Source organism: Cydia splendana, chromosome 15 (assembly GCF_910591565.1).
Source record: "Cydia splendana chromosome 15, ilCydSple1.2, whole genome shotgun sequence".
NCBI lineage: Eukaryota > Metazoa > Arthropoda > Insecta > Lepidoptera > Tortricidae > Cydia > Cydia splendana.
Genome location: NC_085974.1, coordinates 16,191,300 through 16,218,018, shown reverse-complemented (window position 1 = coordinate 16,218,018; position 26,719 = coordinate 16,191,300). Strand labels below are relative to the sequence as shown.

General features: G+C 35.6%; 3 protein-coding genes across 3 annotated transcripts in view; 1 reads left to right on the top strand and 2 right to left on the bottom strand.

Moving 5' to 3' along the window:
* The window catches only part of LOC134797338 (insulin receptor substrate 2), a 394,635-nt gene that overhangs the window by 49,747 nt on the left and 318,169 nt on the right, over window positions 1–26,719 (top strand). The window contains exon 15 of the mRNA XM_063769560.1: window positions 1,096–7,102. Coding sequence (XP_063625630.1) covers window positions 1,096–1,272 — 177 coding nt within the window. The 3' untranslated portion in view covers window positions 1,273–7,102. The remainder of the gene's footprint in view (window positions 1–1,095; window positions 7,103–26,719) is intronic.
* LOC134797737 (organic cation transporter protein-like) overlaps window positions 10,413–26,719 on the bottom strand; it is a 161,750-nt gene continuing 145,443 nt past the window's right edge. The window contains exon 9 of the mRNA XM_063770092.1: window positions 10,413–10,422. The gene's annotated coding sequence lies outside the window, so the exon portion shown is untranslated. The remainder of the gene's footprint in view (window positions 10,423–26,719) is intronic.
* LOC134797724 (serine/threonine-protein kinase VRK1-like) lies at window positions 21,932–26,484 on the bottom strand. The gene is made up of 6 exons (XM_063770075.1): window positions 26,096–26,484; window positions 25,248–25,317; window positions 24,713–24,909; window positions 24,209–24,425; window positions 23,548–23,721; window positions 21,932–22,715 (listed from the first exon to the last, which is right to left on the bottom strand). The coding sequence occupies exons 1-6, from the start codon at window positions 26,315–26,317 to the stop codon at window positions 21,973–21,975; spliced, it is 1,623 nt and encodes a 540-aa protein (XP_063626145.1). The 5' UTR covers window positions 26,318–26,484; the 3' UTR covers window positions 21,932–21,972.

Here is a 26,719-nt window from a genome sequence, read left to right as displayed (position 1 = left end):
AAGGTCATTGTGCTAGTTTTCATCCGGCTCTAGTTTTCGTCCACTTGACGAAATTTGAATATAAACCTTAATTGCTGCACAAATTTGGACTTATTGCAATCCTTTATATTTAAACAATTTATCTATTTACATAAAAAAATTATTTCGCAAGTAGCAAATTATAAATGAAATGAATTATTTGCTAGTCCGTCAAGTGGACGGAAACTGACACCGGACGGTAAACTGACGCAATTACCCTACATCGTTCTCAATCGGCACTTTTCGTTTTGCACAGTTCTGTGAATATAATATCAAATTCAGAAGCGATATGAACACACTGAACTTGGACGCCAAGCCTACCGAATACAACGTGCCATTGTATACCATATCGGAATGCATGAAGCTTTATATTACCACAGAATAAGTAATAGTACTACCGTATAGATAGGAAACCGAAGATTGACAGCGGTTCAGGGTAGAATCATGCTGTCCCTTTCTAATATATTGCACTATCCCTTTCGGCTATTTAGGGTTGTCAAAATTCAAGCCATTATCTTATCTGTGGTCGTGCACGCAAAGGGACGTCAAGATGTGTCAACCCTAATAATTGCTCGGAGCAATGCTGAGCCGAACGGAGCCGAGTTTGCCCGAAGTCAGGAGTTTCGCACCCCTGATATTACACTGTAACCGTGCTGTTGACGCCTTTGCCGGTCAGTGTTAAAAAGGTACAAAAATGTACTGAACTTTTTCAGGATCCTAGATATAGTCTGTGCGGAAAGAAAAGAGTCGTGGAATGTAAGGAAGCCCATACATTCTACGACTCTTCTATTTCCGCACATACTTTAAAAGGTTAATGCACAGACAAGACATCCTCCAGACTGAGCATAGTAGCTCTACCCACTCTGCCACAAATACGGTAGTTTTACTCCATTTTCGAGTCGAAAGTGTCTTTTTGTGACGACCGCGTCTTTGAACGGACCAATCACGGCACGGGATCTCGCTCACCTCGTCCCCCGCACCCCCGTATTTTGACAGCATCGGTTTCATGAAATAATTGCTCTAAACTCAGTCTAGAGGATTCCTAGTCTATGGGTTAATGCGCGTTATAACTTCCAGGCTGGTGGCGCGTCGGGGCCGGCGCGCTTCGACCCGCGGCCCGCGGCCCCCGCCGGCCTCCACTACGCCGCGCTCGACCTCGAGCAGCGCGCCGCCGCCGCCGCCGCGCCCCCACCGCCCCGCACCTACACGCAGATCGACTTCCTGCGCAGCGAGAAGCTCGCCGCCGACAACTAGCCCGCTCACACTACTGCCCACTGCAGGTAGAGGGAGGGGGACAGCTTGTATATTAGACTGTATGCGTATGTGTGTTGACAGAAGCGCGCGGATACCGCGCTGTCGACTAATGTGCGAGATGCTCGCCGCCGACAACTAGCCCGCTCATTCCTCTACCCGCCACATGTAGCGAGAAAGGGATGGCGGCACCGAGTGTCTATCCACTACTGGTACGGAATGGGACAGCGCTTATAGAGGATGTGCGTATGTGTGCTTTAATAAGCGCACGCCGTCGACTAATGTGTGATAAGCTCGCCGCCGACAACCAGCCCGCTTACACTAGTGTTCATCGCGGGTAGCGGGAGCGAGATAGACGACATGCGTACATGTGTGTGGTTATACATAACCGCTGACGAATGTCGGCAATATTTAACTGACCATTTGGACCTTATGTCGTTGTGATAAGGCTTACGAATGATCAGTTAATTCTGTCGACGATCGACATCAAACATCAACGAGTACACAGAGACAAAGGAATTTGAATCTTATACACAGTAATTACGTTCTATATTTTAGCGGCGCCACAAACCGCGGTCGTGGGCGTTCGACGCTGTCACTTCAATATGAAAAGTAAACTAATAGTATGTAATATTCAAATTCGTTTTGTAATATTCAAACGCGTCTAAAAATCGCACACCCTGTTTCCTCTCACAAAAAATGAATCGCACATAATACAGTGTTGATTGCTACGTACCTTATAATCAATACACACACATACATCGCTGTCGATCTACATATACATATATTGTCGGTACTATAAGGCGAAGTTATAGTCGACTGCCATTTATTGTGTTAAGTCGGTTAAATGATTGAGGGAATTGGAACGCGGGCTAGCGACTGTTTAAATGTGAAATTTGTAAAAAAATCAATACATTACACAAAAAAAATCTCAGAGTTTAATGAAACCTAAAATCGTAATATATCTTTCTGAGTCTAGTTCTTGACATAAATTCGTTCGAAATTAAATTTTAATTCACATTACTACATTGAAATGTAAAATCTACATGTGGTCAATAAAACACTTCAAACCCAATAGTCAAAAAACTAAGTGTCTTGCGTCTTGGCTTAAATGACTTGTATCCAGGCCATAAGTATTTAAAAAAAAATCGTTTAAACAGTTCGCAATGCCCATTATGAGAGACTGTTGTTAATGTAAGTTGGTATCATGCGTCGATGTTACAGTTTTGAGGGTACAGATTCGAAGGGAGATGTAAACGCAAATTTGAACTCTAAAGTATAGAGTTTAAAGTCTTTATTGTATTGATTCCATCTCTCCAGATCCTTGTAAGAGCGCGTGGCTAGAGACATAGTAAAAAGAAAAAAGTAGAAAGATTAAAGAGAAACGAGAGCGTACATTTTGCATATTGTATCACGTTTTTATATTAGTGTTCTACTTTTATCTCTGTACTGTGTAAAGTAAGATAATGTATACACATTTATTTTTTATTTTTCAAGTTACGAATCGCTCTAAATCTTCTCGCTAGCTTCTGATACTATTAATTAATATTTCGTTATTAATATTATTAAAAAAACGGTACGCATGTATTAAAAATATCGAAATTGAATGTGCGATATCCATTTTAAAAGTGTATAATGTGTTTGTACAGCGGAAAAAAAAAGATATTTTAGAAAGTATGATAATTATGTAACATTAATTTCGCTGGAAACTAAAGATATATTTCTATATTATTAATTCATTGTCATCCATGTTGCTATGTAATGTCAGAGACAAGTAAAGTAAAGACTGGTAATCTTAATACAAATTTTCGTCATTGTTGTAGAAACGAAAACGTAACTTTGTATAAATATTACTAAGTATTTTGCTTTAGTTGTCTCTGGCAATATCAATCGTTTATTATAATTGGTCTATACGTGTACTTATAGTTACTATCGTCTATTTATATTTATAACTTGAAATTACTACTTCTAGTACAATAGCGGAATGCAAAAAGCAATAAAAATATAAAATAAATGTGCGCAGGTAACAACAGTGGCAAAGGAAAGAACATAAAAATAATTTAAAACATATAAATAACCTCCTAAGGTTTTGCATGCAAAATAACCTTAAACTTGAATTTTAAAGTTGGACAAAAGAAATTCAACTCTATACCTTACACGTGAAGTTTCAAATTTCGTCGTCTGTATTTCTGTAGCGGGCCTTAGGAGTTAACATAGGGAGTAATAGAGCGATTCTCAAATTTATTGTAATTATTTTCTCATGGCGCATCGCATCGGTAACACTATCTCTCCTTCTGAAACTCAGATGCCTTTATGAAGGACAAATTCCAACATTTATTTTTCTACTTTTATCAAATAACAATACAATACAATACAATACAAATACTCTTTATTGCACACCTCATTACAGAAAACAATACAAATAATACAGAAGGAAAAGGTTAAACAACAGGCGGTCGTATCTGGATTTACTTCTGGATGTATCATATTTGATACATGAGCAGTTAAAAGGTTAAGTTTTTATCGCTAGAGATTTTTAAAGTCGTTTGTTATTTAAAAAAGGTTATATTATTTTTATTTATGCTCCGACGTTCCACTGTCCAATGTTCCGATGTTCCAATGTGTGGACAAATTGAAATCGAATTTTGGATCTCTTCCAGACAACCTTCCAAACACAACACAAAATAGCAAGTTTCCAAATTAAAAAAAAAAACAAAGGCTTCTAGGATCCTAGACAAAACCTTACAACAGTGTTCATGTATACAGATTAAGAACTTCAGAAGTCTTGAGCGGTCAATGGGTTAAAAACTCTGAGCATGAAAGCAAAACTTTTGATTTGAGAAAATAGTATACAAAAATTTAGATAATCGCTCAAACGCCTGACTTTAACGTCGGGCTCCTGTGCCAGGGTTGTGATGGAGGCCTAAAGTAGCACACTCAGTTTAAGTTCCCTACGATATACTACCTATTGTGTTCTTAGAGTACTCTGTTCACTAGAGTATTGTGCAATTTTTACCACACGAGTAAAATAGTTATTTCTACACTGTTACTGTTTGTTGTTGGCCTGTACTTGGCTATTTGATCCATTCCTGATTATACTGATTTATTATTTATTAATACGTATGCGATTAATTTCTGGATGTATCATATTTGATACATGAGCAGTTAAAAGGTTAAGTTTTTATCGCTAGAGATTTTTAAAGCCGTTTGTTATTTAAAAAAGGTTATATATTTTTATTTATGCTCCTAGTTCCAATGTCCTTCTAAAAGGACAAATACAAATCGAATTTTGGACTAATCGAACTTTGAATAGAATGAATGAAGGTTCAAAATTCAAAACTACAAAAATGACTCTGGGACTTCGGAGGAAGCGACGCCCACTAACCTCGCTTGTAAAATTTTTCATACGTTTCAATCATATAATCACGAATGGACATCAATTTTATAAATTAACAAGTAATCATATTACAATGAAATAAATATAAAGAAAACAATTTTAAGGCTGACGATCGATTTTAAGAGATACGAAATCGATGTGGTTCAAAACACGGTTGATTACTTGTTAAGGAAATGTAGTCAAGTTATAAATGAAATACTCTGAGCTTGTTTGGAATTGAACCTCGTACCCTAAGGTGACGTCAGAAACTACTAAAGTAAGGACACTAGGCACGAAGAATTCCGTACATCGTCCCGCCATTTCCCATCTCTATCGCATGCACATAATTATAGTGCTGTCCCGCTCGCACAGTGGCATTGACCGCCAGCATCATCGGCGATACAGCAATACATGTATAATTATTCGCGTGCCATAGATTTACCCCCTTATTCATAAACGTTTACTAAAGTTGACAAGCCGATAATAATCGTTTGTCCCTTTCCGACGTATTGGTATGATGGAAAGGGACAAACGATTATTATCGGCTTGTCAACTTTAGTAAACGTTTATGAATAAGGGGGTTAGCAAGTAGCGAGTCAGTGTACGAAATTCTTCACTTCCTTAGTTTATTTTTCCATGCGTCCTTACTACAATTAATTTTATACTAGCAGTCGGTCGTGTCAAAACCTTAACACAGTTTTAGAATTACTAGGCTTCACAGTAATTTTGCACAAGCTTGCTTAAAAACTGCTTTTAAACGCTAGCCATTTTTACTGTACATATATTATTTGACGTGACAAGTTAATGTTCTCGCTTCGCACACTTTGAAATAATATGTACAGCTGCAAATTTATAGTACCTATATGTATATTAAATTCATCGGCGGTTGAAACCTAGAAAGTGAAATATGAATACTATTGGTGGCTTTGACAGTATCAGGTCTTTGGAACTCTTCGCGCGACCTCAGATTTATAGCTATGCATCGCACACCGTAGAAGGTGCGAATTGAATAACCTCTAGCCGCCCAGAGACCTATAAAAAGGTCTCCTGTTCCATTCTAATTTGAACTTTGTGTTGACAAAATCAAACTTTCATTTTGCTTGGCAAGGTTTGACGTTTGGGCGGCTAGAGGATACAATTCGATCGACCAATCACTGCTTGTATTCATGTTATTATTCTTCCTAGCATTGCTCAATATTCTAAAACAGGCTCAGACTTTATGTACGTAAACGATGTGTTCAATAAAGTATCTGTTCACAGTGTTCACACCCAAATTATATCGTGAATTATATATTTCACCAGCGTTTGAGATTTTAAAACAGGTAGATCGCTTATTTTCTTTGTTATGAGTGGTATTTATTTCGAGTTGTTATATATTATGGAAGTATTTTCGTTTAAGGCTTAACATAACTTTAAAATCAAAATGTGTTACGGAGTATTGATTAATACTTGTAATGATGTAGATTTTTTATTAACATATTGATGATAAATCTAGCGCATGCATCAATAGGCTCACGTAAGTGAAAAACAAATATCGTTGGCACTAAAGTTGCAGCTAATATTAAGTTACAAAAAAATACTTTCCATTTTCAGCTCTCAGTTGTATCATATATGATACACAATCATTCGAGAGGTTTCGTTCTGCGTAGGAAAGAGGTTAAGTCAATATGTATCCTATTTGATACAAAACGGTCAAATCGTTGATACCAATGTTTCGTAACACATTGTAGCATGGAACGAAATGCATGAATATAAATAATACGTTTACTTGTTGATTATTAAGTGTGTCGGCTCTGTGACCTATGGTCAATGTGTTCTGTTTTATTTTCTGTTGTCGTTGTCAAAAATATTCCACTTTGTCTATTCTCAATAAAAAACACTACAAAAGATATTGATAGTAGACAATGTGGCATCTTTTGCATGTGAACGTCACAATTTTATGCATTTTTATCCACCGATTGTTCCTTTTATTGTTAATTTTATCTTATAATGGATTTATCCATTAGTATCGATAATGAAATGGTATTTTAATTATTTTATTGTTTTAATAATAGTTACCACTACAATTAACCAGTGTATTATTTTGCTCCAGTGAGTTTTTCTATTTTAATTGGCTAATTTTGACACCATAGAGTCGACAACACTGTTTTTATTTTCCCGAAAATCGTTTTCGTTATTTTATTAATAATATACGCTGTATAATATAGTTTTAAGTGATCGTTATACAAAAACAATAGTTCCACAATCTTCGTTTGTGTAAGTGCAATTTTAATAGTCTTGTAAGGAAAAGGGCCCTCCATATTGCGACCTTTTCGCACGAGTTCTTAAAAAAGTGAACTTTTTCTTTACTCAATCGCATATTTAATATTCTAAGAGGAAATCTGTATGAAACATTATTAGATTACTGTTACAAGTATCAGAGGTTTCAATATTTTTTTACATCTTACACAGTCATCTGTCAATAAAAAAAAAACAATAGCTGCCTACGTCGATTTATATTCCTAAAATCTCTGGAATCTTGCAAGAACAGGTGATTATTTGCCAGATTGAGATGACATTACTGTAGAAGTTTTAACCTTTTTGGTTTAAGTATATTATGAAACTACTAGTTAAAGATCATCATCATCAAGTTTTTTAAATATCACATCAGTGGCAATCAAACATACAACTTGGCTGATGTTAAGTGGTTACCATACCCTATTGACGATTAGACGATTACTATATCAACTGGAAAATATATATGTATACTGGTTTAGATTTTTTTTTATTTTGAGAAAACCTCGGCAAAATCACAAATCGAACATTCACAGAATCTGTATCATTGACACTTCTGATCCTTGTCACTGTAATGTGGTCTTTGTAGACCAAATTACAAGTAGGACAAATTATAAGTTTGTACTTATAATTTGTCCTACCAATCTGTTATAAGAACCATCAACTTGACCGTAATTATGTTATAAAAATACCTCAATTAAAGTATGGACGCTAAGCACAAAGAATTTCATACATTGACCCGCCATTTCCTATCCTTACCGCACGCGCGTAATAATATCGGTTTCCCGCTCGCACAGTGGCATTGACCTCCGGCACATGGGCAGAACCGCAATATAACTACACGCGTGCGTTAGATATTTATAGGAACAGGAGGTCAATGTACTAAATTCTTAGTGCGTATCGTCCTTACTTTAGTATAACAATTTTAGGCCAGATTGTAACTTTTTTAGACCACAAAATGTCAGATGCTCTATTAACTAAACAGAATGGATGTCACATTCCAACGATCAGGGGCCGATTGCATAACAAACTACAACTAATATTACAAGCGGAACTCCTTTTCTAATTTCACTTATTAAATAAGGAGTTCCGCTTGTAATATTAGTTGTAGTTTGTTATGCAATCGACCCCAGACTAGTCTTGTGTGTTCAAAACTGAAACATAGGTAAGGGAACGTGTCTAGTTTATTTACGATCGAAAATCAACCTTAATTATAATGTCACATAAACCGTTTTTGAAAATCCGTTAGCGGCGTACTGGTTCACAAACTTGTTCAATTCAACGATTATATTCGAAAATTGAATTTATTGATTACAGCGCCATCTGTTGTCGAATAATGGCATCTTCACTTGAAAAATACCCTCATTTAATAAGTTAATATTATATGAAATTATGTTATAAACATCCAATGTAGTAAGCCGCTAAAACGGTTTCTGACAAACGGAAAAGAACTCTAAAACATGTCAATAAGGTTTGGAATCGTAAACTTTTCACGTCAATCCCTGTTGGTCTGAGGATAGTTACATGCGAATTGAGTCTTATGATCATAAACATAGAACTGATATTCCTTTTTAACGCAGACTATCCTTAGATAGAGTCGATACGCTTTTTGCCGCGCTCTTAAGAAAACGTTTATTAATTAAGAAGTAATGGGACCTGTATACAATGCCTGACTGAGATAACACCAAATTTTTAATGTTATTAACGTTATTTATTCTGAACTGGTTTGTACTGGTCTGGGTCGAGCTAGCACTCAATTTGAACCCTAACTGCTTATGAATAAAGTCCATATTTGACCTACACACAAATCAAAGTACAAACAGTATTGCCATATCCGTGAGGCCTCTTTAGACGTCAGCTTTAATGTCTATGGTATAGAGTTCAAAATCGAACGACAAAAATTCTTAAATGCTCGACCCAGTTATAACCAATGGAGCCACTGAATTAAAGCTCTTAAAGCGTTGTCATAAGTACTACTATCGCTTAAAACGCGCAATTAAATCGTGGTTCACATACCATGTACTTGAAGCTTTAAACTGCCAGGAACATAACGGGTTTTTTTCAACGAACGCCTTCTTTTTTTTTTAACGTGTGTCTCTACTCCAATCATTAAATCCTGTTTGTGGTTATAATTCTGTATCAAATCAAGTTAAAAATATAGTGTTGTTTTATCTACTTACTTGACTTAAACTTTTTAGTTTTTTTCCTACTGTTTCTTGGTTATACTTGTTACTCTCTTCAATTCCCTCTTTTTAGCTTGATAAAGAATCGAAATGTTATAATTTTTATGTGATCAATACACTCAAAATACAACTATAATTTTAAGAATTATACCCAAAGGTTAAATTGATTGGAGATTAAATCTGAAATATGCGCAATAATACAGCAATCGGGCTTGCCTGGCGTAACGTAGTACAATTTGGCGTAGCCATTTTTGAATTAGGATATCGTATTCTTGATTTAGACGAATCTATGAGCCTTTTGTTTTTGTATACGAATAGCTTGCCGAGGGGTCCGTGTCATAGTATAAAGTATTTTGAATACAGCGCCATCTATTGTCTGTTTGTGGTAACTAAAAGTTGAAACCTACCCTCATTTTGCTTAATAAAGTTAAATTGTGAAAAATAGGTAATGTGTGCAAATTTTACATGTAATGACTTTATTTAGAATGGATAAGACCTCGAGTGACAGTTTAGTCGAAATTAGTTTAACGCTCCCTCCTTAAGCGCTAAATAAGGGTTAGTTAATAGGTATATGATACCGTAAAGGCACCTGAATAATCAGTTAGAAGAAAAAACTTAGTATGGTTTTTTTTTCGCAAGAAATGGAAGAACCTTTTTTGCAAAACGCATAAGTTTATATCGAAAAAAAAATACGGTAATATATCAAACGTTTCGTTTAACATATATTTAACCGTCAAAGGGTTGAAATAAGGCGTCTCTATACATACAATATGGGGCTTGTCAAAACAATTTGTCAGAATAGATCGATAAAATTAAGGATACTGTTCAAAACTTTTTAGCATGTCAATTTTCAACTTCATGCGACTAAGCTTGTTTTATAGTTAAATTGAAGATATATTATTTTGAAAGTTAAGAATAGACACGGTCCCCTGGCTATAAACATAATTTAAGCCAATACGCAGATAGCTAGCCACCTCGCAACGTAGAACCATGGTTAGAACATTATCATTATTATATATACACTTTTATTCCACTTAGTGTAAGTTGTGTTGACTTTAATCTAGGTCTAAGGATAGATGGGTAGAGTTAGTATAATCTTAACTGTGCAGAACGATGACGTAACGAATCTCCTTTTAAAATATGCCATATACACTCCTATATACATATATATTATATTAGATTATATACACAATTTTATACAACACGTTACAAGCACAAAAGTCTATTGAATTCGCAATAACTGCAAGGTCACAAAACAGGTTTACAAATTTTGAAAAACAAAATATAAAAACGAGTTTTACATGCATATTCTAAAAGGAGCTTTAGGCTTCATTTACATTGGTGAGACTTGTATTTTTGACATCGAATACTAGTGTGAATGCGGCCTTATACACGTATATATAATGTGGATATACATTTACCATACTCCGTGTAATGACGTCATGACAAGGAGTGTATGAAGTCTATACTAGTCCCATTGCAAGTTAAATAATGTTTTTTGCATAAAATGTTCCTGTACCGGCGTAATAGTGGTTTTTATAAGGTTAATCGTAAGTTTTACTATGTAATGTTAGAACAGATATACATATAGTACCTACGTGTACAGACGGCCGCGTAGCCGTCTGGAGTTTGAAAGATTATATTTTTTTACAAATGGTGCTACCGTTTTCTGTTTTTAGACAAATAGCTTGTCCGCTCTTGTACTGCCATGTAGGTAAAAAGGTGTATCGCGTAGGCACCATATCACAAGCGATTTAGTATAGTAACATCACCACACCACAAACAAATGTATGATTAAATTTTAGATGTAGTTATAGCTTTTGTAACTTGCAATGCTATTAGGCAATTTACAGCCTTATGAAGTGCTGGTCGATTATGCTGTGGATTGCCTCGTATCGTACGGTCACAGAAGATTAAATCGACAGAGTAACAGCTTTAGTACGTTGGCAGGGTCGCCATGGCAGCTGATACTCTGTGAGTTTTCTGTGGCCAATTTTTAATATCACAATGTAAAATCGTATTTTGCAATTGGTCAATGTAACGGAGCGTGCCACTGCCGGCTGCGGCCGGTGATCGTTGTTGAATGTCTCGTTTTTGGTACGTTACATTTTGTTTACTTTCATATTATATTGTAAATAAAAATAAAAGCTTTGGATTTGCGTGTTTGTTTTATTATTTACCCCCTTTAGATACAGACGTAGTGCATAATTGTTTTCTATCGTATTTTCTCGGAAACGTTCGTATTTGTCATGCTATTTCAGTCAATCTCAGTACTTTGTGTACCGAGACTGACTGAAATAGCAAGACACTTTCGTACGTTTCCGTGAAAATACGATGGAAAATAATAATGCACTACATCTGTAGATTTCTTTAGCTGAACTGTATGCTGCTAAAGAAATGCTGGTGTGCTTTGTAATGGCCTTTACGAAATGAGAACACAATATATTATGAAATACTGTTTATTTTACACATACCCTACATACCAAGTATACTAGAGATACAACATTTGAACCAGTCTCAATCGTATACATACACACACACAGTTTAACTTTTTTTGCCAACAACACATAAAAGTGCAAAAAAAGATTGAAACTGTCAAGAATACAAACTAACATTCAATTTCATTCAACAATGAATCGTAGAAACGTAACCTAACAAATGATTTATGCAACAATTATTATAAGAATCATTTCCATTGCTCGAGGAACAGAAAAACAACTTGATCATGACAATTATACAACAATCATTAATTTAAGATTAGATTTTAAACTTAATGTTTTTAACCTTTTGAACGCCAAATCCATTTTCGGCGCATCCATTTGCCGTGTCACTGACGCCACGAGGGTAAAATTTAGTTTTGTGAATAAATAATGCCAACCTAAAAGTGGGGTGTTTTTCAGTAGATTTTCATCAAAAAACGATGGACGTCAAATGACGTCTTTGGCGTCGTTGTCACGATTTTGCGTTGACGTCAATTGCCGTCTGTGGCGTTCAAAAGGTTAAAGGAATAAGGTAAACAGGAATAATAGGTACAGATGTAGTGCATAATTAGTTTTCATCGTTTTTTCACGGAAACGTACGAACGTGTCTTGCTATTTCAGTCAGTCTCGGTACAAATAGTACTGAGGTTGACTGAAGTAGCATAACAAATACGAACGTTTCCGAGAAAATACGATGGAAAACAATTATGCACTAATTTCATAAAATGACATGTTACTTCTCTTTTCACATAGGAATAATCTACTCTGTGTAGCATTAGAGCGGCCAAGGTTCTCACAAATATCTAAACATGCAATATGAGAAAAAAAACTTCTGATAAAGCTAAGACTTTAATATTTAGCTAAGTTGATAGAGTTAGACCAAGTAAAGTCTGCAACGATTTTGATAGCACACGCAGTGCAAGTGTTATTTTATACGTCAAACTTATTAAGTTAGAAATATCGTCGCTATACTTACTCAACCTCATATCTGCAACAATCATTTGACGGATATGTCGCTTTTCTTTCATTCGGAATACGGGTGTTTTTGTCATCAAATGAGTGTTGCAGATACGAGGTTGAGTAAGTAAGTGGGTGAATATCCCAAGCAATAAAATTTGATGGCAAGACTGAAAACGCTGGTGCAGAAAATCAAAGTAGTCTTATACTATTTTTTTGGAAACATCTCTTAGCTATCGACCTCGGGCAATAACTAATATTAAAATATTAAATAATTTAATCATTGAAAAAAAAAAAAGCCCAATTTTTCATTCAGGTGGGTTGTCCGGAACCCAGTTATTCTTGTTTAATGCCGCATAACTCTAAAACTATACAAGATATCAAATTAGTTTTTAGTTCATTATAATACCACATCAATAAAGAACCCTTTAAAATATTACTTGCTTACGAACTCTTTAATAAACCCCCTTATTATGCGTAAAGAAATTTGTCCGGCAAAATAATCTTTATTACCGCGGACAAATTTCATCGACGTTTATTGGCTAAGTTTGACTTCGTACGCCCTCCCGCCTCCTGCGCACTTTGAGAGTCAGTTGTGCCGCGGCTCTCACCGCAAGAAGACGTCGACGTGATGCCGAATAGATCCGCTACACACGTGAGTCATGTCATTTCGATGTTACGGGGACAAAAAAAATATCATTCCGGAGTTTGCTATATGTTTTTTGTTTCATATTTGTTATTTTTCAAATATTAGGTCATTACCTATGAAATTGGCGTTTTGTTCGGAGAATTTCAACGAAACACGAATTTCCATACAATTAATTTTGCGGATATTTTTTTGATGGCTAATTCAAACCAAACAAAATTTTTCCAGTAATTTTTGACACCTTTAAGGTATGTTTTCAATATCTCCATTTCTTGAAAATTGGTACCATTAGAAAAATATAAGTAATTTTAATACTCGAACCGACAGCACATGAAAAGACCTATTTTCAAGGCTTAATTCTGAACACTTAACAATAAAAAATAACAATTAATTGCTGTCAAGCAGTTTGGCGAAATCATATTGTAGTTTTATTGTAATTGTGTATGTACTTTTGTAAAAAAAAAAAAAACTAGGATCAGACTTATATCTATGAACAAAAACGCCAATTTCATAGGTAAGGACCCAATATTTACAGATCGTGTATTTTGTACTTGTGAGTTTAAATGTCGCGATAGTTAAAGAATGTGGGATTTAGTTATTTTTTTATAATTTTATTTCACCTCGGTTTATCATTCCACCAATTTCATTCCGGTGATTTCGGTGTAGTAAAATGGCTTTAATACCCACCAGAATGAAAATAACACCGGAATGATATCAAAAGTAGCTTCACTTTTGTGTTTAAGTATTATTTGGGGGCACTGCCATGCCCCCGCCAAGTCCGACAAAATAAGATTCCGGCTGTACCATCTTTTTCTACAAGCCATTAAACCTCATGTCGTTTTATGATGGGTAAAGCTAGACCCCTGAATTTGTGGTTACAAAATAGGCATTAACATCAATTGGGTGTTTCTCGGTAAACTGGTAAACACCTGTCTTTGGCAAATTTTGACAAAATTACTCCAAGTAGGTAATTATTAATCAAAACTATTTTTCGAAAAACACTTCAGTGATGTTTATAGTACCATTCTTTTTTTTCAAATGTTACTTCATTTATTTATTAGAATGTTTTTAAGAGTCCGTAGTTGAAATTTCGCCATTTCGACCAACTTTGATGTGAGATTTATTTGCTTTTAGAATGCCACGAATAAAAAAAACCACGAATGAAGAGCAAAGAATAAAAAAGAATGAGTATGAAAGGAGACGTAAAGAAAAGATAAGAAATGATCCTATATTACGTGAACGATACCGGCAGAAAGAAAGGGAGAGATATGCAAGAAGAAAAAGAGAAGGGTTGCTTCCAAGAAGTAAACTGGACCCCAGCAGTCTTCAAATTTTACGAAACAAAAACAGAATTAGTGCTAAAGCTTATTATAGGAGAAAAAAAGCAAAGGCCGCTGCAAAATGTATTAATCCCTCAAACGATAACGTTCTATTAGCTCCACAAAATTTAATTGAAAAGGAAAACTCTGATAATGGTGAAACGCAACAGCTAAGAGGAGAGACAAGACATTTCAACCGCGAAGTTGATCAACAAGCATTGCAAATCAATACATCAATGTCAAGTGATCGGGTTCTACGATCAATGCGGTTAAATGTTTCTGTCGCCGATGTGGAGTCTGAAATTCCGCCGTTTTTTCCGCGATCAAGCAGTTTGCAGCACTGCGCACCAAGATCACCTTGTGGCACGCCAAGTATAAGTAGTATACATTCAGTTGAATCTTGTCCAAGCAGTCCTGCCTCAACAGCGTCTTCAGAATTAAAACGAGATTTCCAGGCTAAATTAAGAAAATATCAAAGATTGAAGTCAAAGCAAGTTACTGATTTGAGGAAGAAGGTGGCCAAAATTGCTAAAGAGAATGAAATGTATAAAAAAAGGTATAAAAGACTAAGCCAATTAGTAAAACAATCTCTAAAAACTATGCCCCTTGTTCAAAATGATTCGTGCTCACCTATTAAGAGTAATACAGATCACAAGCATAAAAGAATTCGATCCATAGTTCTGAAATTTTATGAAGATGATGAAAACTCAACTATCTGCCCAGGAAAAAAGGATACTGTGACCAAAGCAGGGGTAAAAAAACAAAAAAGATTACTGAATGCCACTGTAAAAGACTTACATTTAAAATATATACGAGCAGGCTTTCCACCGATTAGCTACGTAACATTTGCGCGAATGAAACCTTTTTGGGTAATACAGCCGGATGTGAATAAACGAAACACTTGCCTATGCAAAAAACACGACAATATGAAGCTATTGATCGATACTTTGAAAACCAACAAAATCATTAAGGAGAATACCATATTTACAATGCTGGACTCTTTGTGCTGCAAGAAAGAAAATGTTGCCTGTCTCATGAGACAGTGTAATAATTGTAAAAATAAAAGTATACATTACCAGGAATTTAGTAATGCAACCGAAGTAGCCCATTATGCCTGGGAAAAAAATAAATCCCAATATATCAAAAATGGTATCGAAAAAACGACTACCAGGACTGAAAAGGTAAGAAAATACATTAAACCACTAGACCTTATCAAGACCTTTGAAAAAACTTTGACACCATTTATGAAACATTGTGGCAATATTATGAATCAGACACAAGCTATGAAGAAAATAAAGAGTACTATGTCTGTGAAAACTACGAAACAAAGTACGGCACTGAAGTGCAATCAGTGCATTTTGGCGGAAGTAGAAAACAAATTACCTTGCATACGGCAGTCCTTTATTTCAAATTAGACGAAGTTACAAAAGAGACTCAGTCTTTTTGCACAATAAGTACTTCTTTACGACACGATGCTGCCGCAGTATGGGCGCACATTGTACCTATTTTGGAAGAAATTGAGAAAAGAGCCCCCCTGGTTTGTAATCTACATTCTACACATCATTTCTGACTCCCCATCCAGTCAGTACCGCAATAAAAAAATGTTGTACATTATATCGCAATTGGCTTCCTGTTGTCCACAGTTGACAAACATAATTTGGAACTATTGCGAATGCGGACACGGAAAAGGTGCTGCGGACGGGATTGGTGGTATTTTAACACATTCAACACCAAGAACCCGACTGTCGGGTACACTGTTCGTAGCGACTACGCGCTACATACGACGAAACCGTGGCTACGCGCTACGAGCGTAACCCGTAGCACTTAGTGGTATTGAATGTGTTAAAGACGGCTGCCGATAAAATGGTCTCCTTTGGAAATGACATCCCTGATATCGATGCTTTGGTCCAAATTTTGCAGTCTAGGGTTCAACGAGTGAAAATCAAAATAGTCCAAGACTACGAAGTAACAGAAAAAGATTGGCTGTTACCTAAGAACTTAAAGACTTTTCCCGGAACTATGCAGGTACATCAAGTCGTATGGATGAAAGAAACAGAAAGTCGCTTGGCACTTCGATGCCTTTCATGCACTGAACCAGAGTGCCAAAATAATGCAATCAGATGCCCTCACGGTAAACATTTGGGTTTTCATGACTCGGCTCCAAACCGTGGTAATGAGCCTCAACCAAATAATGCAGTGACCAAAAATAAGCAAAACAGAATTGTACCGGCTATAAATATGCAGTCTTCAAAAAAATCCAGTAAGACTAAGAACGTCAAACCAAGTGAGAGTTTGTCGAAACTGACGCCCGTTAAAATGTCCGATATTCTAATACTACCCCAAAAACACATAAACGTACATGACATGTCGGAGGTCACCGTTAAAGAAACAATACCTACCTCTGAGCGAATGACAACATTATCTAAAACTAAAGTCATGCAACACGGTAAAGGTAAACTTTTCGAAAGCACCACTCAACTACGCTAGCAGTATATAAATATATGCAAGAAATACTAAATTTTATAAATAAAAAAAAATATGGCGTCGGCTTATTGCTGGATATGACTAAGGCGTACGATAGAGTATCCCATAATATACTCCTGTCGAAACTATACGGGATGGGTATACGTGGAACGGTTCACAAATGGTTTGAATCCTATTTAAAAAATCGCAAACAATACGTGCAAATTGAATATTGCAACCATGAAACGGGGTAAGTAGAGGAGATAAAATCGCAAACACGACTTATCACCTGTTCCATCCCCCAAGGTAGCATCTTGGCCTGTGTCCTTTTCATTGCGTATATTAATGACTTACCAAAAGTTCTTAGTAACAGTTGCATATTATTCGCGGACGACATTTCATTACTTTTTGATTGCTCAAATGATACTGAATGTAACACACGCCTAAAAGATATTTTAGTAACTGTTTCGGATTGGTTGAACGATCACAACCTCGAAATAAATTATAAAAAAACTAAAACCATCCAGTTCAAGCCATTCCAAAAGAAACCGCTAAACATCTCTCTAAACATTAATAACCAATCAATCGAGTAAGTCACTAATTTCACACTCCTAGGTTTAACAATTGACTCGCATATAGACTGGAAAGAACACATAAAAAAATCAAAGCAAAACTCTCAAGTTTCGTATATGCTCTTTGCGCAATCAAACGAAATACAGATCTACATTGTGCCCTTTCGGTATACTATGCCTATGCCTATTCGTGGCTGCGCTATGGAGTGATTCTGTGGGGATCCAGCACAGATGCTCAGGATCTCTTTGTCATGCAAAAACATTGTGTCCGTATTCTTGCTAACATACGAGTGCCGGAAAGCTGCCGCCCGTTCTTTTTGAAATATAAATTACTGACCCTACCTTGTATATACATTCTAGAAACAGCAAACTTTGTACGAAAACACATACACCTATACCAAATGCGTAAAGACTTAGTAGCAGGTACCACGAGATGTAACAATTTATTAGCTACTCCGACATGTAATCTAGCAATATATAAAAATAGCCCCCACGTAAGATCAATCAAAATATTCAACAAGCTTCCTCATAATATATCCACTGAGACGAAAGACAAAATATTTAAAAGAAAACTCATTAACTTACTTACCGAGAAATGTTATTATAGTATCGACGATTTCCTAAATGATGATAACCTTAATTAATCAACTAATCTAACCTACTTTTATCGATGTAAGGACATAAATGTATTTTATTCGAATAAATTATTATAAATGTAATTAAATTAAGATATTAGAGAATTAAGTAAAAATTAAGTGTTTAAGTAAATGTAAGACAGCTACAATCATATTGTGACACCCTCACAGGGTAACATGTACGCTTCCTAACATTGTATTTAACATCATGTATTTCTATGCATCAATGTACATGTATGCAATAAATGACAATAAACAATAAACTTGTAGCTAAAAAGTCAAAGACATCAGAATCGAAGGTTTCACCATCAAAACCTGTTGGTACCCCGAGGATTTTAAAGGACCAATCATTAAGCTCATCGCCAAAAAGTTTCCTCAAGGCCAAACATGTACCAAAACTAAATTGTGGTCCCTCAACGTCCAAAATACCTACGTCTTTAGTAAAACCAGGTAAAGGTCCATCAGTATCAAGTTTATCTCGGATTAGTAAGGATAGTGAAAAAGAGTCAACTGGCTCTATAATCAGTAGGTCATTGCTAACACATTATGAGAATCAGGTTTTAGAAGAAGTAATACCATCGAGTTCATTTTTTGAAGCCGAGTTTGACAGCAAACTGTTTTCTGAACAGGAAGAAGCCAGGAACATGGAAAATTTGTCAGCAGTAAGACGTGTCAATCAGGAAAAATCTAATGTATTTGAAAGTGACGCAGATTCTTCTTACTCAGACATATTTTAGAAATATTTGATGTAGTATTTCGAGTATAGGCGAAGATAATGATTAACAGGTGGTGACAATTAATGTGATAGTAGTATAAGTTGCGTAAAAGCAATTTGTTGTTAATTTAAATTTGTATTTAAGTCAATCATGGCCATGTTAGTATGCTAGATGTTGATAATGTGATACTAATGATATTGATCCCAAAGTAATTTGTTCCTAGTTTAAGGATGCTAAAGATATTTATGGTAAAAATATAGCTTCGTTTACTATTCATTAACTACAAATTTTCTAGTTTTCTCTTCCGTGTAATGCAGCAGCTTTATAAGGTTAAATTACACATTTGCACATTTTAATATCTGGTTGCATGTTTGAGAGTCTTTTTTAATAATATTTCCATTGATTTTGAAATATGTAATCCATATATAATGTTGATTATTAATGTGTCTAAATTATAAGTGGATCAAAATATAAAACTCTTTAAATATGAATAATATCAACTGTTTTGTTAAAAGTATTCTTGTACTTCACATCTACAGTGTCTATTGTCCAGCTGGGAATAGGTATACGAAATATTTATAAGTAGATAACTATATAAAAACTAATTGTTGATCTCAAATACTACAATATAAATAAGTGATAACTAGTAGTACTAGTTAGTACTTTAGTAGTTGTTTGATATATTTTTTATTTGTACGCGTTGTTGATTTTGTTGTTACGGACATACATGCTGTTCTTAAATTGGGTAATAATTATAAAAATTATAAATGACTGTTGAGTTATATTTTTTATAAGTTAAAAATATACAGGATGTAAATTGATTAATTGGCAGTATTTAAGGAGGTGATTATGTAGGTCACCCGTTACAACTTTTATTACGATTTCGGACTTGGTCCCATATTAAAAGTTGTTACGTATGACCGACATAATCACCTCCTTGAAAAAAATATCTCCTTAAAAATGTCGACACTTGGGCAAAAGCATAGCACAAGTACATTGCCATACGGTATCAGTATGTTCAGTGACGTCAAATAATTAAACGATATACGATTATGCCTGATTTACAGACTGCAAAATATATATTATTGTCTATTGACTGATTATGTTTAAGATTGTTGTGATACGAACATAATAAAAATATTGTGTTGGTAGAAATTAATGATTATAAAATGTTAATTAATCATTTCTTTCTTTTATTTTTAACTAAATTTCCTTTTTTTATCTCAACTCGCTTTTGTCACGGCTCTATGGGCTCTCTCATATTAAGCGTTTTTCGAGATCGATTGTCGACGTCTTTTCGGGGTCTTCAACTTACTTTAAAAAGCGTTGCGTCGCCATTGCGTCGACGTTGCATCGTACAGCCATATGGTTGAAGAAGCCAAGAAGACATCGACTTTTGAAAAACGCTTAATGAGAAGAAGCCCTATTTGATTATTTTGCCTCTTAATGTTTATTAATGAAGCTTATTCCTGCCCTTTTTTTCCTTTCATTCTGTTCCGATTCTTTTATTACAAATACATGCTTAGAGGGTGTGGAGGTGACGCTTCCTGATAACGTGTAGATGGTCAACGGGCGGACGCTAGTGATTTAAAGAGTTACCCTTAAATACCAAGCTAGACTACCAACTCTAGCTTAGTATTTAAGGGTAACTCTTTAAATTACTAGCGTCCGTCAGGCTTTGAGTAGCTCAGGCTCAGCTTGGCGTTTGTTGCAGAGGCTTTGTATTAATATTCTTAATAAAATTCCACTTTTATGAAATATAAATTTTGGGCACATAATTATTATGTTATGTATTTCAAATCGAAATAACGAGCTTTTTTTAATTTGCAACAAAAAATGTCCTTAGTTCTTTTCTACTGTATTGCTTATTTCTATAGGCTTTGTATTGCGGTAACTCAAATGGAAATTCTAAAATTGTATCTATTAAATTTGTGGGACAATTTTTTCGTTTTTAAATTGAAAGAGCTTGTTATCTCGAGTAGAAGTACCATAAATTGTGCCCATAATTTAGTAAAAGTGGCACTTTTTAAAGAAATACTCGATATGCTAGATTGAACATGGGCATTCGAAATAAATTTTCGGTTAATTATTGAACTTGGCTGATTTAGGCAGTTCTTAGCATTTTTCTCATTTTAGTGTATAGATATCATTCCTGTGTTTATTTTTTTCATTCCGTTGGGAAAAATGACATTCAGGTGGAGTGTTATATCATTCCTTTGCATACTTATCATTCAGGTGCGAGTAAATTTTTTTAATCTCCGATAATTCTCAAAAGGCTTAAGATATCAAGTGCTCTGTAAGAGGCTTATCAAAGAACAGTCTGAGGTGTCGATTGATATTAAAAGAAACATCGAAGAAACGTAAATAAAGAATTACACCGGAATGACACAAAAAACTAGTACTGTTGAAATTGACCCAAGTATAGCAGCGATATCTTGGTCTAACTCGAACATTCGATAAATTAGCTTAAAGTTCAATGGTAGGTATACAGATGACTGCAGTTTTTGAATATACACGTTTTGAGCACTTTGGCCGCTCCGATATATCTAATGGCGACTGTACCTTCTCATACTAAAAGTACATCGTACGATTTTAAATGCTTTTACGGACTTGAATGTCTTGGTTTTTGTAAAATCAAATTTTGTAGACTTAGATTAGAGGGAATTATTATAAGTACAAGCGGTGGTAATATGATTTGTTATATATTAGACTATGTAATTAAATCTCGATATGATTAGTATTTGTGAGCTTCTGATAGTAAAAAGTATTGACAAACTGAAAGACTGTTGTTTAGCTAAAAAATGGCCAAAAAGTAATTAAATAATAATATCAAAAACAACTGTGATGAAAATTTTGCCTTCTCTTACGGAACGGACTCACTTTTTGGTCGTCACACAGTCTGCTGTATTCATTCGTTGATTATAAAATGTATTATATATAAAAGGGTCACTCACGTAATTAAGGTCACATGATTTGATCCGTTACAAGGGTTCTCGACAGGACAATTTCAGACTCCAATGATAAATATTGTAAAAAGTCGAATAGCCCACAGCTTAATTCATTCAGTTTGTCGACTATTGTACTACTTGGGTGGCGACCGACCGTTCATAACAGTCGGGGCATCTTTCCACGACCTCCCTTTAGGCTTCACTGTAGTCACTTTCTTCTTTACCACCCTCTTTTCCGTATACTCCTCATCAGACAGAAGTATTTTCTCTTTCCTCTTAGGTTTTTTCTCCTCAAAAGAATCCTCGAACATGTCAGCGCTAGTATTCTTAGACTGATTCTCTTTAGATCTCTTTAACGGTATCTTCTCTCCTATTATTAAACTTATAGGACTATCGAAGGAAACCATACGGGGACTACGTCGTTTCTCTAAAGACGTTTGCGTCGCTATATTAGTGTGATTTTTCTTAACAGGCGGTGTGGCCTTAGGAGCTAATTTAGGTTTTTTAACTTTGACGAGAACTGAGGGTTCTGATGACTTTCTCTTAGCTTTCTTCTTCTTTTCCGATTCCTTAGGTTCCTCGTTTTCTCCGTTTTCTTCAGGGCTAAGTTCCTTAGGTTTGGGATTCCTTCTTTTAACCACTTTAGCTTCTGTTTTCTTCTTTGGCGATTTTTTCAAAGGTTCCTCATCACTTTCATCAACGGTGATGGTTTTAGTAGAAGTTTTGGCTTTCTTGGTGGGCGTGAAGACGAGTTTGCTGTTTCTGGTAACGCCCTGGCTTTTGAGGTAGGTTTCGAAGATTTGGCGGCATTTCGCGTAGTCCGGCACTTCTTTGGGTTTCAACGTGTTTATGTATTCAAAGAATTTTATTAGGGCATCTGAAATAGATACATAAATTAAAATATAAGTTGTGTTGATGTCACTATGAAGGGTTGATAAAACGCCTAATAGTATATAGTTAGAGTAGTGATAGACTCGAAGACAGGGACCTCCGTTTGATATAGGTATTGAATCGGAGAGAGGCCACACCACATACACAGAACAACAATTGTGTAAGTATACAGGGTGGAAAAAAAATGGGCCCTGGATGGAAAGTGCCTTAAAACCTTAAGTTAGCTAATTTTACTTAAAGCAGAGATATATATAACTCCGTATAAGATAAATAAAGTCTAAGAAAAAAACGTGCCTCGGACGGCCAAGGAAAAGTCATTCTCGAATAGATGGCGCCATTACCTTTGGCCTATTCTCGGCTAGATGGCGTTAACGACACCGTTTGGTATTTAACAATTTTAACACATATCAGTGAAAGAACATGGGTCAGTATGGAACAATAAAAAATAAGAATCATTTATCCGTAAACATATTTTGATTATTTTATACATTTTCAATTTTATTTTAAGTTTTAATCGTGTGTCGATAGATGGCAGTAAATGTACCGTGACTACAAAATTGACAATGACAGGACCCCTCTATACTATCTATTCTCTTTGCTTAAAGGAAACATTCTTTTATTTTTAAAAAGATACAAAACTGGAATTGATTCTTTTTTAAAATAAAAGAATGTTTCCTTTAAGTAAAATGAGCTAACTTAAGGTTTTAAGGCACTTTCCATCCAGGGTCCATTTTTTTTTTCACACTGTAGATTCATAGATACTCTGGGACGCTATGGGACCCATTCGTTTTTTCAATATCAAATATGTAGCATCTTACCAGGTACATTGCCGCTCATCTTAGCGATACTGGTCTTCACACTCTTCATGAAGGCCTCCTTCATCTCCTGAACGGCCTTGGGCTGTTTGAGCGACTTCTCCCAGGGCAGGGTTCCGACCAGCCACTGCAGCATGTTGTAGCCGAGGATCTCAAGGTCGCCGCGCATTGTGGCCACTGAAAAAAAAATTGCTAAGTTAATAACAAAAGCTACTTGTTAGGCGGTTAAGAAATATATCATAGATGTTGCTTAGATCATCTGTAAAGATGTACATGGCCTTATGATGATGAAGAAGAAATATAATACTATGGTAAATGTTCTAAAGTAATGAAGGATATGGTGAAAGTATTCCCTGCGCGGGAAAGTCACATGGACTCAGTTGAGTAGTGGGCTGGTATCCCGGATTCATGGTTAGGAGACGCTTAGTACAAAAAACACTTGAAAACAGTGCCGCCAAAACTTATCTTGGTGTTGTTGGCACTACCAACATCTTCAAACTAAAATGCCCCTAGAGTCTTAAGCTAAGTTTGTATCGAGCTGGGACTCTTGCCTTGCCAGTGACAATTAATAATCATATCTTAATTTAAGTACCATAAAACTTAGCATAGTCAAAATCTAAAACGCTTTAGCAGGCTTTTAGTTTAATAATTGACAGTTTCTTACCTCCCAAATGCGCATCCCTGCTAGTATACTCTATAGTCCCATTATGCGCACACTTCGGGTCAGGTTTGAATTCTTTATCATTAACTCTGGTGGCCAAGCCAAAGTCTACTAAGTATGTCTGGTTTTCCGTGCCTTTCTTTAGCCCCAGCAGGATGTTGGCGCCTTTGATGTCGGCGTGGACGTAGCCGCGGCTGTGGATGTACTCTAATACGTCCAACTGTGAAATTAATAAGTTTTAATCAAAGAAATAGTTAAACTAAAAGCTTTGATGCATTTGTTCTTGTCTATTCAGAGCAATTTCTGGGGTTCGACTATTCGTACAAAGATAATGTTTTAGATAACTAGTATCTAGTACTATTATTTATTCTGTGCTTAGTGCTTATACTATATCACTAGTCTTAATTTTATATGGAAATATTCTATAGGTACAATAACAAAATTTTAATACAATTAAACAGTCACTTTAGTACCTGGGATGTAAAAATGTTTGCCCTACAAACTTACCATCTGCAAACCAATTTGAAACACAGTTGGTGCTGGGAAAGACCTCCCGCTGTCAGTGAACAGACTCCACAGGTCTTTGCCATATCGCTCTAGCACCAAATAACGGTATTTCTCCCCCTTGTAGTCATGTGAACCATTGCCGTAATAAGACGGCATCCCGAGGCTTGAGAGCTTCTTGCTTTTCATGAATGAGGTTACTGAAATAATTTAATTATTTAGTGGAGCTTGTCCCATTACCAAAAGATTACAGACCCATTCCTTTTCTCTACCTTTAACATGGAGAAATTCAGTGGCGGATTTGCCCTAAGGCCCAGAGAAAGGGCGGCTAGTACAAACAGCAACACTCCTAACTGTACATTGGTGGACCTTATTACAAAAGGCATAAGGTCCACCGATGTACAGTTAACAGTGTGGGCATTGGTACTTACTACAGAGCCGGGGCCTAGAGAGGACATGACAGCAAATCTGCTGCTGGGAAAATTTTGACATTATGTTTATTTTATTTTACATTATTAAACAATACATTTCAACTTACTGTCATCCATTTTGGCATTTCTGATGTAGAAATGTTTCTCCACAAACAATGGTCCATTTTCATGAGGTTCCTGGTTAAAAAATAAGAAATCGTACAAATTGGCTAAATATTTGAATGCTGACAAAATAATTTACCCGTGTTTTTCAAACTTTTTCATGACGCAGCTTCCTTAGTATTATCTATTGTTCTAAGGCTGGCGGCGGCTTGGGGGGTTGCAACCCACAGTTTGAAAAACACTGCTTTACCCAATTGGATAAAATACTATTTAGATTGTGACACAGCCTAACTCGTCTTTGGAAATATTTTCTGCTTTTTTAAGCAGCTGTGTTTAAGAATTAATGCCTAATATCAGTGCTCCAAGAGACATGTATCTACATTTTTTCTAAGTTAAAGAGACATATTTCCAGTTCTTAATGCTCATCAATAATTATATTTAATTTATAAAGCATCTCACACTAAACTTGTAAACTCCTACAGTTCACTTCAAACATAACAATATGTTTGTATTTTGAATAGTACATGACACCATAATTAGCACCAATCATGGTAAAAATTATCTTATACCCGCCCCGGCTTCGCACGGGTTAACAAATTATACCCCCCCTAACCTTCCTCAAGAATCACACTATTGATAGGTGAAAACCACATGAAAATCTGTACAGTAGTTTTGAGTTTATCGCGAACATACAAACAGACAGACGTGGCGGGGGACTTTATTTTATAAGGTGTAGTGATGAAATTCTAAGTTAATCCTTCAACTTGACACTGCAGAAATTAACTATAATGTAGATAAATCACGAGTAAACCCAAAGAATATTTAAATAGAGTCCGAAAATCATTCTACTTACAATTTTGACGACAAAAGGATAGTTGGAACCTTTCGGCGTACTATCATGATCACATGCAGAATAAATTTCTCCGAAGCCCCCAACTCCTATGGAAGGTCCAATGCGCCATTTCTTCTTCATGGTAGTATCATGTATTATTTCGCCAGTAGCAATAGGAGCTGGCATTTTATATCCATTGGCCTTTTTCTTCGGCGCTGCGGCCTTTTTAGCTCTCCCAGTCATTTTATGGTTAGATTACAACAGTAACACAATAACAGAAATTAAGTTATATATTAGCACTAAATTATAAAATTCACAGCATTTTTTCTTACTAAATACACGATTGGATATGCGAATGAAATCAAAATAGCGTCGTTTGTTGACTGAATGAAAGAAAATATGTCAGTTGTTGTCTTGTCGTTAACCGCCATTAATTTTGAGGTAGGGATGTCCTCTATTGACAGTTCCGCGTGTTATCGGTTTTCTATTTAAAACCGGTTTTATTAACCATATCAAAACTATCCCTAGATGGCGCTGCGCTTTAAATTCCAAAGACGTTTTACAATAACAAGACAATGCACTGAAGATTTGAAACCATATTTGAACCGTATTCAGCTACTGTTAAGGTTGATATTGCTTTGCTAC